At 43.8% G+C, this 18223-nt stretch overlaps 1 protein-coding gene across 2 annotated transcripts in view; it reads left to right on the top strand.

Moving 5' to 3' along the window:
• wdfy2 (WD repeat and FYVE domain containing 2) overlaps positions 1 to 11389 on the top strand; it is a 135871-nt gene extending 124482 nt beyond the window's left edge. The window contains exons 11-12 of one of the 2 annotated variants that reach the window (XM_084310045.1): positions 1542 to 1650; positions 9949 to 11389. In XM_084310045.1, the coding sequence (XP_084166171.1) occupies positions 1542 to 1650; positions 9949 to 9978 (139 nt within the window). In that variant the 3' untranslated portion in view covers positions 9979 to 11389. Of the gene's footprint in view, positions 1 to 1541; positions 1651 to 6358; positions 6487 to 9948 lie in introns of those variants that run through there. The other variant, XM_084310044.1, reaches the window with a different exon arrangement.
• The last annotated feature ends 6834 nt before the right edge of the window (positions 11390 to 18223 follow it).

Here is an 18223-nt window from a genome sequence, read left to right as displayed (position 1 = left end):
TGAAGAAAAAGTTTTCTGCCAGTGAAGTTTTGTCAGATATTTGACGGTGAAAGTGACATAGGAGAGAATGTGTCTGAGACCCTGATTATGAGGCGTCCTCCTCTGATGAGAATGAGACCCTTAGTGCAGATGCTCCTGTTGTCTCTCAACCACAAGCAGACACGTTACTTTCCAAAAACGAAAAGTTATCATGGTCCCACTCCCCACTTGAACAACATAATATATATTATGTATGTATAATTGGGTGGGTGGGGGGGGAGTAGGGGTAATGTTTTATTTAAATGGTTATTTAGGTAATCAACAAAGTAACATGAAGCACCTGAAACATACATTTGGGTAACACTTTTGATTATGATCATTTTCTGGAGGTTTAAACCGCTGGGGTCAAAATGTCCCCAAGGATAAAGAGTGTAAAGTCAATTTGAGGATAACAGGAGGGTTAACACAACCATTTCAAATAATTTTAGCCCTGCTAGATAGAGGTAGCAAATAACTAATAATAAGGATGGCAATAATAATAATAAACGTTATTTGTACAAATTCCATACAAGAATTGCAGCCCAAAGTGCTTCACAGCAGAAAATACACTAGAATACATCAAATGAGCATAAAATAGACAGAATAAATGCAATGCAGAAAATAAAAATACAAGATGATAGAAGTAGATGATCGTAGTGTTCTTGGGGGCATGTAGTTGACAAGAAAATTGCCAATATAGCTTGGTCTGGTTCCATTTAGGGCTTTGTACATAAGGAGGAGGACCTTCAAATCAATTCTAAATGTTACCGGAAGCCAGTGTAATAGCCTAGCTGAGAGTTGAATAAGCTGAAGTATTTTCTTCAGTCGGCTTGGAATAAAGGCATGGATCCGTTTTTCAGCATCCTTTTGATTTATAAATGGTTGTACTTTAGCTTTGTTTCTAAGGTGGAAGAATTATGTTTTTGTCACCTTGTTAATGTGGGACTTAAAGCTTACAGTAGACCTGAGTCTATGATAACCAAGACTTGTAAGCAACGAGTACGTTTCCCCATAATATTATTCAGCAGAATTTCTCTTGAAATAGAAATTTGGTCAATTCCAGTAAATATTGCAATTCCGAAACTCTTGAGTATCATAAATGGATTCAGCATCCCGAATAACCCCCAAAACCACTCCAACATTGTTGAAATTGATCAAGTAGTTTCCGAGATTTGTCCATTTAGGTGATTATGCAAATGTAGCTAATTATGCAAATAAAAAAAGTTGCCCAACATGTACAACTTAGCATCCGGCAGTTTCTAAGTGCTGGTGACCCATACTATCCATATCTATCATAAAAGTTTGGTGGTTCCAAAATTTCCGGGTTCATTGTGTTGGCAAATAGACTATGTACCAACAATGACAAATAAAGATCTATTCTATTCTATCTAAATTATACTATACAATACCTCCTTCCTTGTGACTTTTCCATTATTTAAAGGGACATTTTGTTTAAAGTGATTGTTTTAGCGGTTGCCGCATGAGTGTTGTAACCGGTGCCCTTTGTTTGTGCCTCTTCACAGCCGCGCGCCCACGGCCACGTTCCACGACAGCAAGCACGGCATCGTCCACCTGCACTACGAGCCGACCACGGGCTGTCTGCTCACCTCCGGCACAGACAAGGTCATCAAGGTGAGGCCGGATCAGCTGCCGTGTGCAGTGAGGTCGCTTCGGGCTGATTTTAATAATAATAATAATAGTAATTCATTTGATTTTGTATAGCGCTTTTTTCAATGACCCAAAGTCGCTGACAATAGGCAAAAAAACAGAGAAATATAGGACCACAGGGAAACGGGGAACAGTATGAATACACAAGAACTAAAAATCACGAGTGACAAACAACAAATACAGAAGCCAGTAGGGAGGTAAGTAAGGGAAACCGAGGGGAGGGGGGGGGGGGGGGGGCAGGTGACTGAGAGAAGGTAGGGAAGGGGAAAGGGAGGTGGTAGGTTGAAGGAGGGTGGTTATGGGTAGGGAAGGTTGAATGCTTGGGAGAACAGGTAGGTTTTGAGTCGGGATTTGAAGGTGGAGAGTGAGGGAGAGTCTCTGATGGTCTGAGGGAGGGTGTGCAGCTCGTGAGAAAGCACGATCTCCAAAACGTTTTAGTTTGGATGACGGGACGATGAGGGAAGCAGTGGAAGAGGACCGGAGGGATCGGTTGGTGCTGTAAGGGAGAAGGTCAGTCAGGTAGGGGGGATGTAGACTTGGACCTTGGTTTGGTGTTGATATCATTATCGGCGCATCCCTGACATCAAGATGCACACAGTGGACGTCTAGTGATAGACTAGGCAGAATTTCAGAAAATGTGCTTGTATAAAGTGCTGAAGGCATTTCGTGTTTATTTTTGGTACACAACATTTCTAGGGGTATTAAGGGGTGCTGAATCCAAATCTGCTGTATACCAAGCTCAAAAATGTCAAATAAGGCCTCAAAATTGAGAAATCCAACATGGCCGCCAGCACCAGGCCCTCTCTCCACAAAAACAGGTGCTAAACCCACAGTTTTTATTCTACTGACATGAAAGTTTGCACAGAACATCTGCACCTATGGAGGAAGAAAGTAGGAATATAGCTGGGGTGCAACCATGAGTAACAGGGTGTTTTTGACTGTCTAACTGTAATCTTTGTATAGGTGAGGATACAAAAAATGACATTTCTTCAGTGTTTGCAGGAATACTACAGCAATTTGGTAATAACTGTACAGTGTTCGACACCAACATTAGAATCCCCCAAGTCTTAGCTTTCTTCAGGTACCAAGTTTATGCAAGTAGCTCTTATAAATCTGGATATATAAGCATTTTAATGAATGTAAGCATGCTGTTTTAGGCGAATTTTCAAAAAATAAATGGTGGGGCTTAATGAGTTAAGTGTGACTACACAAGGTACAAACCTGAATTAAATGTGCTTTTGTAAGTTTTCTTACATACATCAACAAGGACGTAGTCACACCGGAGATTCAAGAATCCATACTTGGCGCAGAACACCTTGGACAGGCACAACTGAACATGTTTGTGGACAAACGTTTGTGTGAACCTCCAGATAGTGACCAGCACCTGAACCTGAAATCACCCATTCGAAAGAACAAAGCCAAAGACATTTGCCTCTTTGTATGAAGTTGTGCAACTTTCCAAGAACAAGCAAAACACCATCAAAGTGGACAGGCAGATTCTACAAATGCTCATCACAGCTTACAGAGCAGGTCGTAAGGTAGACCTTGACAATATCCTCCAGCATGAGCTCATGCCCATCTCGCCATCTCTGGCCACAACTAACGGGAGTCTACATTCCACCAACAAGTCTGTGTTCGCAAATATACTGACGAAACAAGTTAAAACCCCTGCAGATCTTACCCTTCAGGGACCCAGCTGCCTGGTCATTGATGGCCAAGCTCTGGTAATGGCACTCGGAAAGCCACCTGACACTACAACATTTGGTAACTATGCCAACAAGTTCACTGACACCGTGTTGAAGATGGGAGCAAAATACCAGAGAGTAGATGTCGTCTTTGACAGATACCATGACCAATCCATCAAAACAGGCACAAGGGTGAAACGCAAACAGCGCCACAGGCCAGTACGTCGTGAAATCAAAAACAAGTCTGTTCCACTTCCTGCCGATTGGTCGAGCTTTATGGCCCTTGAAGACAACAAATCAGATATCGCTCAACTACTCTCAAACCACCTGATAGAGCACAGCCCGGATGATGAACCTGTAGTTGTAGTATCAGAGAGGTTTGCTGAAGGGACAACTGTCAAGTCAACAGATCCAGATCTTGAAGTCTCCTCTGAGTGCTGACCATGAGGAAGCTGATACACGTCTGATTTTCTCATCCAGGTGACACAGATGTGCTGCTTCTACTCTTGGCTCACTATGACAGAATCCGATGTACGCATCTCTACATGAAAGCTGGGACATCGAAGGATCCAAAATATTTTCCAGTACATGACATTAGAAAGCTACTATCTGATGATCAACTGGACACAATCCTTGCCTTCCATGCCCTCACCGGATGTGACAGTGTGTCCCAGTTCAGTGGTCACGGAAAGAAAACAGCCTGGCAGGTGTTCAAGCACCATCACACTGATCTTGCTGGCCTTGGGAAGGGCCCTTTCACAGAAGATCTTGTGACATCAACAGAGAGATTCATCTGCAAGATCTATGGTGTGCCTGAGTTATTCTGCAAAGGCCGTCCACAAGAGACTCTGCCACCAACCTCGGATGCTAGATCTGTTCCTCCCTCCCCATCAACCTGGACCCCCTGCAATTTGCATACCGCCCCAACAGGTCCACGGAGGACGCCATAGCCCATGTGCTGCACACAGCAGCATCACACCTGGACAAGAGGCAGGGGAACTATGTGAGAATGCTATTCATCGACTACAGCTCAGCATTCAATACCATAGTCCCCTCCAAACTCATAGCCAAGCTCAGGGACCCGGTCTTGGACTTCCTGACGGGCAGACCCCAGGTGGTGAGAGCAGGCAACTGCACCTCCTCATCCATCACTCTCAACATAGGGGCCCCCCAGGGCTGTGTCCTGACTGAGTCCCCTCCTCCACTCCCTGTACACACATGACTGTGTGGCACAGCGGAACAACAACACAATCATAACATTTGCTGACGACACAGTAGTGGTGGGCCTGATCTCTGCAAACGACGAGAGGGCCTACCTGGAAGAGGTTAAGGTTCTAGCGGGATGGTGTCAAGAGAACAGCCTCTCCCTGAATGTCAGCAAAACAAAGGAGATGATTGTGGACTTTAGGAGGTCGGGGTCAGGGACTACAGCCCCCTCAGCATCGACGGGGCACCGGTTGAGAGAGTGAACAGTTTTAAGTACCTCGGAGTCCACATATCCGAGGACTTGACATGGACCACACACATTGACAGTGTTATCAAGAAGGCACGACAACGCCTCTACTTCCTTCCTGTAAATATCCTAACCCAACCCCCTCCAATGTACAGTCATTTACCTAGTATGGTTTTGTCAATAGTTCAATGTACAATTTTGTTTGTTTGTACAGTGTCTCCTCCCCCCCCCCCCCCTCAATGTACAGTTTTACTTGTTTATACAGTGTGCCCCCCCCCCCAACCACCTCCAATGTAAATTACCCAGTATGGTTGTCAATATCCCAATGTACCCAACCCCCCCCACCCAACCTCCTCCAATGTACAGTTTCTACGTCAAATGTATATACTCCCTTTTCTTGACTCCTTCTGTATCACAAACAGTACTGTATTTGCAAATCTGGTATGTCATAAATGTATAGATGTAGCAGTACTGACTATCTGTATGTCATGTATGTCATATATGTCCTGATGAATTGAAAATGGGGGACCCTGATGTAAACAAGACGAAAGTCTTTCTCTGGTCTGCATCCCCTTAACAATTGTGTGTATTGAGCTGTACTGTATTGTACCCATTCTGCAATCTGTTAATAAAGTTTTCAATCAATCAATCAATCAATCAATCAAACCTTAGGTGCTTAAGGAAGTTCAACGTGAGTCAGAAGATCCTCAAGAACTTCCACTCATGCACAATAGAAAGCATCCTGACTGGCAATATCACCTCCTGGTTTGGGAACTTGGGCACTACACAAGACCGCAGCAGACTACAGAGAGTGGCCCGTTCAGCCGAACGCACAATTGAAGGTGGGCTTCCCACTCTCCAAGACATTTACAACAAGCGGTGCATGGGCAAGGCTAAGAGAATAATCAAAGACTCCAGCCACTCAAACAACTGCCTCTTTGAACTGCTGCGGTCAGGCAAGCGATACCGGAGTCTCATGGCAAGCACAGAGAGACTCAGAAGGAGCTTCTATCCCCAGACCATCAGGATGCTCAATGAATGAACAATGAACAATAAGCAAACCATCAACACACCCACAGCGCACATACACTCACTTAAATAAACAACACACTGTAGCACCCACTTTACCACTTTAGACACACTTTACACTTTATATTTATATTATTGGTAAGGAAATTGCACATCATTCTCATTCCTTATTGCACCTCACCACTACAAGGTGGCACCACAAGCTAAGCTATACTTCACCATTCTTGTACCAGCTGTACTGTATATATAGATACACTGAACAATTTTGTTGTTTACACTTGTTTACGTACTTGACTTTCTATTTTATACTTATTATACTTATTTTATACTATCTTGTTATTATCTAGCACACTCTCAGGAGCAACACAGAAAGAAACATTTTATGCAAAGTATTCTGTATGACAACTAATAAAGAAACTTGAACATTCACTTATATTGATATGGTAAAATAATATTTTTATTTTATTATATTATATTATAATCTATTCTATTCTATTCTATTCAGGAAAAGTGGCATTGGATGAATCATGCAACTGCAAGACACCTGCGACACCTGCCTGAATACGATTGATGACTGACAATAAATTACTGTACCTAAGCTACTGTACGCATATTAAGGACTATCTAATTTGCATAAACGGCATGTTGATTAAAAAAATTCAAGAGAAAAGAGTTTGATGAATAAATCCATGGCCTGGGATCATCCTGCTTTTCTTTCTTATTTGGTTGATGTGTTATGCATCAATAACAACCACAGTTTCTGCTATAAATATGAGTTTCAAGCAACATTTTCACAACTGATCTAAAACCAGGATATGATTTTAAATTCCTCATGTATGCAAACATATAAAAACACATTTCATTCATGTTTCTACCTTGTTTAGTAAAAAGGATATGCACTTAAATAGATTTCAGCCTGGCGTTGGCGGCCATGTTGTATTTCTCAATTGTGAGGCCTTATTTGACATTTTTGAGCTTGGTATACAGCAGATTTGGATTCAGCACCCCTTAATACCCCTAGAAATGTTGTGTACCAAAAATAAACACGAAATGCCTTCAGGGTTATGATTTTCTGAAAATGTACCCTGTCTATGAGGGGAGTGTCGCCTTGCACAGCAGGTCTAAGTATTATTTAGTAGAGCTGACCCCGATTAGTCGAATAGTCGATCGAAAGGAGCCGTAGTCGACTGCCAACCTCTTGCCAAAAGAAAACCCAATAGTTATAATATTTTTTTTTATCATTCTTTCCGAAAGCAAAGAGGCCTAGAACGCTAACGGCACGCATACCAGAGAGGCTAACTGCCCAAGAAAACAGGCACAGAGCCTCAAGGCATTGAGGATTTCACCCGTCTGATGAACACACTAGACAAATATCAAGATGTATCCATCAGTGGACCAAGTGCATGCTTTCGCTGAGGACAAGAAGCACCCCCCACAGCCCAAATGGAATGATAAAAAAAATATATATATATATATATTTATTATTATTATTATTTTTTGCATTCGGCGTGGGTAGTTGACTACCAGTCGACTATCGGCTAATTTTGGCCAATCAAAGTCGACTATACAAATCCTTAGTCGGGGACAGGCCTAATATTTAGTAGTTTATGGGTCTGTTGAAATCAGTGTTGTAGTACTTGAGTCCAAGTCCTGGACTGATTTTCAGGACTCGTGACTCAACTTGGACTTGAGCACTGATGACTTGGACTTGGACTCAAGCATTGACTGCATTCGGACTCGGAAGGTTTGTTAACCGACTTGTTAATCGATAAATACAGTTTTAAATGTTTTTGTAATAGGCCCTAAACATTTGGCATAAGATATTGATGGCTAGTGCATTTGTTTGGCTATAGTGTCACAAAGTAAATATACTCCCTTTTAAAATGGTCACTGCTGTGTCATTTATGTTTAATGTAGACCTTTTTTTATTTGTATGTCACTTTGACTGCCAGAGGGGAGTGGACTCAACCTTGATCTCAGACTAGGGTAATGGGGACTCGACTGGGGCTCTTCTTTGATGACTCAGACTTGGACTCTGATTCGAACACTGGGGACTCGAGACTCGACTCGAGATTTAGTGACTCGACTACAACACTGGTTGAAGTTGGCAATGCTGTTTGTGGGGGCGTTACGGGCCGTGTAACACAATGCTGTTTGTGGGGGCGTTACGGGCTGTGTAACACAATGCTGTTTGTGGGGGCGTTACGGGCCGTGTAACACAATGCTGTTTGTGGGGGCGTTACGGGCCGTGTAACACAATGCTGTTTGTGGGGGCCTTACGGGCCATGTAACACAATGTTGTTTGTGGGGGCGTTACGGGCCGTGTAACACAATGCTGTTTGTGGGGGCGTTATGGGCCGTGTAACACAATGCTGTTTGTGGGGGCGTTACGGGCCGTGTAACACAATGCTGTTTGTGGGGGCGTTACGGGCCGTGTAACACAATGTGTTTGTGGGGGCGTTACGGGCCGTGTAACACAATGCTGTTTGTGGGGGCGTTACGGGCCGTGTAACACATTGTGTTTGTGGGGGCGTTACGGGCCGTGTAACACAATGCTGTTTGTGGGGGCGTTACGGGCCGTGTAACACAATGCTGTTTGTGGGGGCGTTACGGGCCGTGTAACACAATGCTGTTTGTGGGGCCGTTATGGGCCATGTAACACAATGTTGTTTGTGGGGGCGTTACGGGCCGTGTAACACAATGCTGTTTGTGGGGGCGTTATGGGCCGTGTAACACAATGCTGTTTGTGGGGGCGTTACGGGCCGTGTAACACAATGTGTTTGTGGGGGCGTTACGGGCCGTGTAACACAATGCTGTTTGTGGGGGCGTTACGGGCCGTGTAACACAATGTGTTTGTGGGGGCGTTACGGGCCGTGTAACACAATGCTGTTTGTGGGGGCGTTACGGGCCGTGTAACACATTGTGTTTGTGGGGGCGTTACGGGCCATGTAACACAATGTTGTTTGTGGGGGCGTTACGGGCCGTGTAACACAATGCTGTTTGTGGGGGCGTTACGGGCCGTGTAACACAATGTGTTTGTGGGGGTGGCGTTACGGGCCGTGTAACACAATGCTGTTTGTGGGGGTGTTACGGGCCGTGTAACACAATGTGTTTGTGGGGGTGTTACGGGCCGTGTAACACAATGTGTTTGTGGGGGCGTTACGGGCCGTGTAACACAATGTGTTTGTGGGGGCGTTACGGGCCGTGTAACACAATGCTGTTTGTGGGGGCGTTACGGGCCGTGTAACACAATGCTGTTTGTGGGGGCGTTACGGGCCGTGTAACACAATGCTGTTTGTGGGGGGCGTTACGGGCTGTGTAACACAATGTGTTTGTGGGGGCGTTACGGGCTGTGTAACACAATGCTGTTTGTGGGGGTGTTACGGGCCGTGTAACACAATGTGTTTGTGGGGGCGTTACGGGCCGTGTAACACAATGCTGTTTGTGGGGGCGTTACGGGCCGTGTAACACAATGTGTTTGTGGGGGCGTTACGGGCCGTGTAACACAATGCTGTTTGTGGGGGCGTTACGGGCCGTGTAACACAATGCTATGTGTGGGGGCGTTACGGGCCGTGTAACACAATGCTGTTTGTGGGGGCGTTACGGGCCGTGTAACACATTGCTGTTTGTGGGGGCGTTACGGGCCGTGTAACACATTGTGTTTGTGGGGGCGTTACGGGCCGTGTAGCACATTGTGTAATTCCATAGTATGATTACTTTGAAGGCGTGGCTTCTTCATTGAGAGCTTATCCTTGTCATCAGGGCACAAGCATCGTGTGGTTCATTATTAATACAGGGTATCTGCGGGGTACTCGCAATTCATAATTCTCAATTTAAGGCCTTTGATTGATTTTTGCAGGGCTACTGGGAGCTTGGAGCTTGTATGGAACGCGTGATAATTAAAATTGGCGCGCAAAGTGCAGCCACCAGTTTAGTGTCACTATGTGTTTTGGGTCTTTTTTTGCTAGTATGGTCGTGATATTGGTATTACATTTTGCTCTAAAGGTCCTAAAAGGTCTTAAATTGAACTTGTTGAAACCTGCAGATACCCTGTAATGAAAAAACAAATCACTGTTTGTGTGGGTTTCTCTCCAGCTGTGGGACATGACTCCCGTGGTGTCGTGAGATCCGCGGCTGACCCGGGAGTCGACCGGCAACTCGGTTCATCGGTCGGAATGAAAGCTTTACACCTCAAGACGGTACGTTATGCTTGGAATGTGGAGGAGGAGGAGCAGCAGCAGGAGGAGGAGGAGGGGGATGCAAACACTGTCGACGTCATCTTTAATAACCTTTTCGACAAACCATCCAGACGTTCACGCAAAACAAATGACAGCTCGACACTCATGGCGTGGTCCTGGCAAGCCGGTGGAGCCTCTGTCTGGGTGACTGGGCTGGACGTAGGATGGACACTGGTAGATATGAGTGGACGGATGGAGTGTGTGTGTGTGTGTAAGGGGGTTATGTCTGTGTGTGGTGGTGGGAGGGTTGACTCCTCTGGGACCATCATTGTGTCTGTTGTAAAGAGCTCACACGGTCATGTACTATATACTTTACTTTATATGCATTCCTTGCCTGCGTCAAACTGGAAACGGAAGATAAGAACGTTGCTATCATTTGTTTGCTATAATCAACCACTCCCCCTTTGATCTCAGTATTTGTTTTCTACTCAACAGGTACCAAGTACATAACCCCCCCCCCCCCCAAACAAAAAGGGCAAAAAGAGAAAATCATCTTACATTCAAGTGCCTTTTTCCATTTATTTTAATGTAATCATTCTGCGGAAGCACAAAACAAGCAACCGATGAGTAGTCAAATCGACGTACCATTTCCGATTGTCTAGCTCGATATCAGTAGAACATGTATTGGCACAGTGGTTACGATCGTGATGTGGAACCTGAGAGGTTGATTACGCGCGTGATCAAATCTTCTTGGTTGATACAAATACAGTTTTAGGTTAGTTCGGTAGAGGACGGGACGTTCTCTGGCCAGGAGAGTTGGCCATTAACCGCGCTTTAACAATACATTTAAGAAGATTTGATCACGTGCATAATTAACCTCTCCGGTTCCAACACAGAGCAGAGGTGACAGAGGATAGGCCTTTGTTTTGACCAAATAAGGAGGTGAAGCCCTCTTTGTAACCTCATTTTAACCTTCACTTCCTGAATTAGCGTGCTCTACTGAGCATTGGCCTCCAGGGGCAGGCTTGGCACGTGTTTAGACTGGCGTTCCATTATCATGAACTAGTCCCCTTGCCCACATTACATAAACAAAATCTGGGGTTTGGTGTAAACATCTGGTGAGACGGGTCGTAGCATAACCGCATGCTCGGGAGACGTGGAATGTTGGTTCCACTTGTTCTTGTTTGCAATAAATCTTTCACTGCAACAAGAGGAAAGTGCACAGCCTGCTCGGATGTCACTCCTTCTGTCTCACAGTACAAACCAATGTCAACATCCACCATAGACCACCGCGACACTTCCGGTATTCTGAAATCATGGGAGAGAGAGTGGGGGGAGAAATGAATGAATGTGGATGAGAGCCTTGACATTAAGTGGTTGTAGCTACAGCTGTGGGGGTGCTGGAGACATGATCCAATAGACTTATATACGCCTGAGTCTCCTGAACACAGCGTGCATGCAGAGTTCGGGAGTAGGTGCGGAAAAGTGACTATAGCTCGGCAGAGAAAGTGCCGATCGACTTGGGATTGGTCTCTCCGTGTTCAGGAGACCCAGGCATATAAAAGTCTATTGGATCATGTCTCCAGCACCCCCACAGCCGTAGCTACAACCACTTAATGTCAAGGCTCTCATCCACATTCATTCATTTTCTCCCCCCGCTCTCTCTCTCCCATGAGCTCAATGTAACGCGGAAGTGCAGTGGTCTATTGGTCGTCCAGAAACTCTAGCTGTACGTTGTACTGTGGGTCCGACGCGGTCTCGTCAGAAAAGTACAAACCGACCACAGGAAAAAAGGGTACATAATAATGTATGTTATGTTATAATCACAAGTAATATATTTACTTGTTGTGTAAGTAATATATTTACATTTCGTGTCGTCGAAGGTCCAACACAAACAGCCCGACCGGGAGTCGAACCTACGGTGATTGTGGTTACGGGTGAGTTCTCTCACCACTAGAGTCCCCTCTCGCCCCCCCCCTCACCCCTAGCTCTCACCACAAACACAGCAATACTATGATGGTGATTAGTTTTAACATTTAATGCTTACTTATGGTTAAGATAGAAGGTTATGGTTATGTTAGTTTAAGGTAACAGTGTGGTTAAGGTTAGGGTTTGGCTGAGTATCAGAAAAGTGTGTCTCAGGAGTCTTGAGGTAAAGGCACTTGCCTTCCATTCGAGCGTCCCCGGTTTGTTCCCCAGCAGGGAAACTCAAACGTTAAAAAAAAGTTAAAAAAAATATGTGTAACATATGTACTTATTTGTAAATACGTACACACATTGTACTTTTTCGTATATACGCCAATATATTACTTATGGCTATAACATAACGTACAATATGTACCCTTTTCCTGCGGTCAATAAGTACTTTATTTACATACCTGCTCCATTGGGCTGTATTGAGAAGATTAGTATTGTGTAAAAAAATAAATAATAATAATTACTTTATTGGACAGTATCCAGTGACAGTAAAGATGGCCGGACTCTACATGAAGACACCATGAGTAACACCGTATGCACCTAAACCTTCTGCTCTATGTGACGCATCAATCGGGTTTTGTACTGTGTCGATTATGAAGTTAGGATAAAATACAATTACACTTGACATCCCATAAGGTGAATTATGTCTTTGCACTTTTTTATATATTTTTTTCCTTCAATCAAGCACATTTCTTTGCCCACTGATCCCTGCTAAGAAAAAGTATTTTCTGACGGGAGCATGTTGGCAAACGCTTTATACTGTTATCACGGGGTGTCGGAGGTATAGTTGTTTTATAACCTTATTTATTATGAATATTGTCTGAATGATGTTTCTGATCATATGAATTATGCACATATCATCAAGCTAATCGTTGACTGAGTCGGTGTGTATGGTGAAATCAGGACGTGCGTGTTGATTATTAGTTCTGTTTTGATTCTGGTAGTTGTGGTTAATTGTTTTGAAGTCTTTATACTGTCATTCGTGTTTTAGTCTAAAGCACTGGAATCAAGAAAGGAAAGTATGTAACAGAGGACCGTCACAGCTTTAATTGCCTGCTGGTAAAGAACCACCGTAAATAGTTTATGTATTTCTGCATGTTCATATCTCATCATGTCATAAGTATCTATACTCCCTACTTATTGATGTTAGATTGTCTTTTAATCCGTCGATCAGACCCACAGTGCAGATTCCCCCGGTAGACTATAATCCTTTTCCATTCCATAAAATGTAACAAAATAAGATTCATACACATACCGATTTCACCTCTTATTGGTTTTGTTGGATATAAAAATAACAGTAATCATAACTCCCTCCATATACTTCAGGTTTACTTATGTAAGTAGATTAGCGTTTCAGATTCACTTGTATAAATGGAATTTATATGGCTATGTGCTTTATTGACTACGTAACTATTTCTTTTTTTAGCTCTGCTATTGGTCAGTTTGCTATATTGGTTTAAGTTCTCTCCGCTCTTGGTGTACAGTATGTGTTGTGAATTGGGAGTTTATGACGGAACCTCTCATAAACCTCATTCCAGTGTGATCACGGGCGGGACATTAAGTATTTTCACGTGACACTGGAAAGTGAGTCCGTATCATTCCAGTTTGTTTGACCCTTTGTGTCTTGATGTTGTGTAAGCTATGTGCATTCATGTTTGTCTGATTAAACTTAACTGGGCCGACTAAGAATATAGCTGTCTTTTGACTCGTGACTGTGTATGTTTTTGGGAAGTTTAACCTCCGCTGGTCACTTATGAGGACGCTGCTGTTGTGCTTTATAAACAAATGACTGCAGGTTGGATTATTACATGTCATAATTGAAACGGTGATCCTTAAAGGTGCTGAAAGGGGTATTTATTTTGTTAGAATAAGCTCTGCAGTAAACACAAAATACATTTCCTGATATCCCGTTCCCACTTTATCCAATCAGGAGAGATATTTTTAATGTTTTTAGTTCATTTTACCATGCCAAATTTGATTACTGCACTGGCAGATTATTTTACTTGATTCAAGCGCAAATTAGCTTAAAACTTGTTTTTATGGTGCGGCTGGGTAGCACAGTGGACTAAGCACTCGCCTAGCACCGCAGAGACTCTGGGATCAAATCCAGCTGTCAGTGGTACCTCCGGCTTGGTCAGCAGTGTTAGTGGGTGGGAGAGTAGGGTATATCTGTATATCACTGCTTGTAAAAATAAACGGCACAAACTGACTACTTCCGGGTTTTACAGGAAACAACGCCCCGCCCACGCAGTCACACAGAGTACAAGCCCAGAAGCCCCGCCCAGACGTTGGGCTTGCGGCTCTGCAGATATACCCTATTGGGGTGGGAAGCCGGTGGGGAATGTGTTCTGGTAGTTGAAAACTGCTACTCCTACTGGTCGGTCGGGGCGCCTGTTCAGCAGGAGGGGGATCTGGGGGAGATAGTGTGAACCTCCCCCACGTTACTTTCCCCCAGTGAGAGTCCTCGCTGTCAGGTGAAAAGAAGCGGCTCGCGACTCCACATGTATCGGAGGAGGCAGTAGTTCTATACCCTCCCCAGGCCGACAGTGGGTCAATGCGTGCAACGACCAGGAAGGGAATTGGCATAACGACTAAATTGGGATGGGTAAAAAATACAGAAAAGCCCAAAAAAAAATAGAATAAAAAAAAAATATGTATTTCTTATTTTTGTCAGACCATTTTTGCAGTGTGGAGTTCTCTCTCCTGATTGGATAAAGTGGGAACGGGATCCAGAAAATGTATTTCCTGTTTACTGCAGAGCGGAGGGACTGGGAGACCCATGTTACTGACCAAACACTCTATATATCAGTGATAACTGTCGGGAGTGTAGAAATATTATTTGAAAACGTAGATCACTGATTTTAACAAACAAAAACTACCACTCACAACACCTTTAATGGCTGTTTCAAGATCACTGTTTAAAATTGCGAAAGCCTTATTGGTGTAGTCTGACGTCACTTTAGTTTCCCGCGCGGTCCACCCGTATAGGAATTTATCATTGGGAAAATGTATTATCGGCTATTGTAATAATTCTGCCTCATGAACATTGGCAAAGTTCCCTTCTATCACTAACATTATTGTTTAAGCATTTTTGGTTGAAATAAAATTATACGTAATTATTTTACGATTAATTGCGAATTGTTTCATGTTGAGCTATAGATTGTGGATGAATACACACAGAAAGGTACACCATGTTCATGCTTTATTTGTTTTAAACGAGATGGTTTAGAAATGTGTCCATTGGAAATGTATTGCAATTTCAAGCGAGGTGGACCGGCCGGAAACAACAATGATGTAACCACTACACCTCCCTATACCTTTTAGGATACTTCATAAATGATATTCAAATGACCATTGGTCCAATTTTCAGAATGGCTTTCACTACTACACTACAGAAGGTTAACGCTTTCACTACACTACAGACGGTTAACGCTTTCACTACTACACTGCAGACGATTGACCCTTTCACTACCACATTGCAGAAGGTTAACCCTTTCACTACCACACTACAGAAGGTTCACCTTTCACTACCACACTACAGAAGGTTCACCTTTCACTACCACACTACAGAAGGTTAACCTTTCACTACTACACTACAGAAGGTTAACCCTTTCACTGCCACACTACAGAAGGTTAACCTATCACTGCTACTGCATAAGGTTAACCCTTTCACTACCACACTACAGAATGTTAACCCTTTCACTGCCACACTACAGAAGGTTAACCCTTTCACTACCACACTACAGAAGGTTAACCCTTTCATTACATGTTTCACCCTTTCACTACCACACTACAGAAGGTTAACCTTTCACTACCACACTACATAAGGTTAACCCTTTCACTGCCACTACAGAAAACACTTTCACTGCCACACTACAGAAGGTTAACCCTTTCACTACCACACTACAGAAGGTTAACCCTTTCACTACCATACTACAGAAGGTTAACCCTTTCACTACCACACAACAGTGGCTCAGGAGACAGAGCGGTCGTCTGGTGATCAGAAGGTTCCCGGTTCGATTCCGGCTCCTCCCGGACAGCGTGTCGAAGTGTCCTCGAGCAAAGACACTTAACCCCCTAACTGCTCCCGATGAGCAGGTCGGCACCTTGCATGGTTGCCTCTGCCGTCGGTGTGTGAATGTGAGGTATAAGTTGTAAAGCGCTTTGGATAAAAGCACTATATAAAGTCCATTTACCAATCAAAACTAAATCCATACACAAGTACAGTAGCAATACTATTGATTTCCTGTGTAAAGGCCTATTTGATGCTCAGTGTTAATTCTTTGTCGCTGACATTCAACAGTCAACTCTGTCAATTATTGGGTTGTTTGGAATGGGAGCCATATAAACTCAACTCATGTTCTATCACGTGGGATAGCCATGTAATTTAAAGGGAATATTATGGAAAATGGTTGTGCCTACGTCTGTATGGATTTTGTATTCTGAAATTATATTTAGGTGCTGGGGGGAAATTAGCATATTTAATTTCAAACCTTTATTTAAACTCGAAAGGCAACTGAGGTTTCCCTCATTTACAGTCACATTGAGTAAAAAAAAAAAGGGCATAGAAAATCATAACGATAATATAACATAAATCAATTAAAATATGTACAACTTGATTGACAAAGGTTCAGAGTTTTAAACTCTGCAACAGAGGGGAGCATCTCGAGCTTTAAGGACTGTTGGAGTTCATTCCATGAGCTAGAGGGGCATCATAGCTCCTATCTCACAAATAGAAGCTTTGCTGTCAACATCGCCAACTGCTCCTCCCTCTCCTGTGGGGTCCCGCAAGGGTCCATCCTTGGCCCGATCCTGTTCTCTCTTTACATGCTACCCCTTGGTCCAATCATTCAGAAGCACAACATCTCTTTTCACTGTTATGCTGACGACACACAGCTTTACGTTTCCCTGAAACCTAACAACCAGTCTCTACTTAACAGTCTCATGTCCTGCCTGGATGACGTTAAATGTTGGATGGCACAAAACATTCAACTAAATCAAAACAAATGCGAAATAATCCTCTTTGGTCCCCCAGACGCTGTCACCACCCTTACCAACAGCCTTGGCAACCTGTCCTCGCTGGTTAAGCCTTATGTCAATAACCTAGGTGTCATTTTTGATCCATAATTTAAATTCGACAGACAAGTGAACTCAGTGGTAAAGGCATGTTTTTTTCCAACTACGCACCATTGCCAAACTCAAAGCCCTTCTCTCCCCTGCAGACCTTCAGAGAGTCATCCACGCCTTCATTTCATCTAGATTAGACTACTGCAACTCCCTCTATATAGGCATTAACTAGTCTTCCCTGTCCCGCTTACAACTGGTACAAAACGCCGCTGCCAGACTGTTGACCGGAACCCGCAAGAGAGACCATATCACCCCTGTCCTTGCCTCCCTTCATTGGCTTCCAGTACGCTACAGGATAAATTTTAAGGTTCTCCTATTTGTTTTTAAAGCCCTTAATGGTCAGCCCCCCTCTTACATCTCAGACCTCCTATCCCCCTATTCCAACACCAGGTCCTTCAGGTCAGCCGATCAGAGGCTCCTGACAGTCCGGAGGTCTAACCTCAAGCTCAGAGGGCGCCGTGCCTTTGCTGTCGCAGCCCCTGAACTGTGGAACAGCATCCCCACCTCCATTAGGCTTGCCCCCTCGATAGATGCCTTCAAATCTAGGCTCAAAACCCACTTCTACCTACTAGCCTTTCCCGTTCACTGACTCATGCCCTGTTTTCCTGTGTGTTTGCCTGTGTGCCCTCCCATAAAAGGGAGTGTGATTGTTGTCAATATGTATCTATGTGTATCTACCCTCTGTACAGCACTTTGGTTGACACGTGTCATGTTAAATGTGCTATATAAATAAATCTGATTGATTGATTGATAGATAGCCAAATGCAGATTCACCCTGTTCTGAGCAAACTGGACCTTAAGGACCAGCCAGTCACTAGAACAGGTTCCATAGGTTCTTAAAATTCCATTCCAATAATGATGTAGTATAAGGAGGTAGCTTACCAATAAGGGCCTTACAAATGAACAAATACCAGTGTTTGTTGCGCCTCTCCATCAGAGAGGACCAACCAACCTTCTCATAAAGGACACAGTAAGGAGTGTCGTATCTATCATGAGTGATGAATCTGAGGGTGATAGACTGAGTCCAGGGATTTAAGGGTTGAGCATGCCTATAAATTACATCACCATAGTCCAGGACTGATGAGAAA

The sequence above is a fragment of the Notolepis coatsorum genome (genome assembly GCF_963971535.1).
Source record: "Notolepis coatsorum genome assembly, chromosome: 3".
NCBI lineage: Eukaryota > Metazoa > Chordata > Actinopteri > Aulopiformes > Paralepididae > Notolepis > Notolepis coatsorum.
This window is presented reverse-complemented; position numbering and strand designations above follow the sequence as displayed.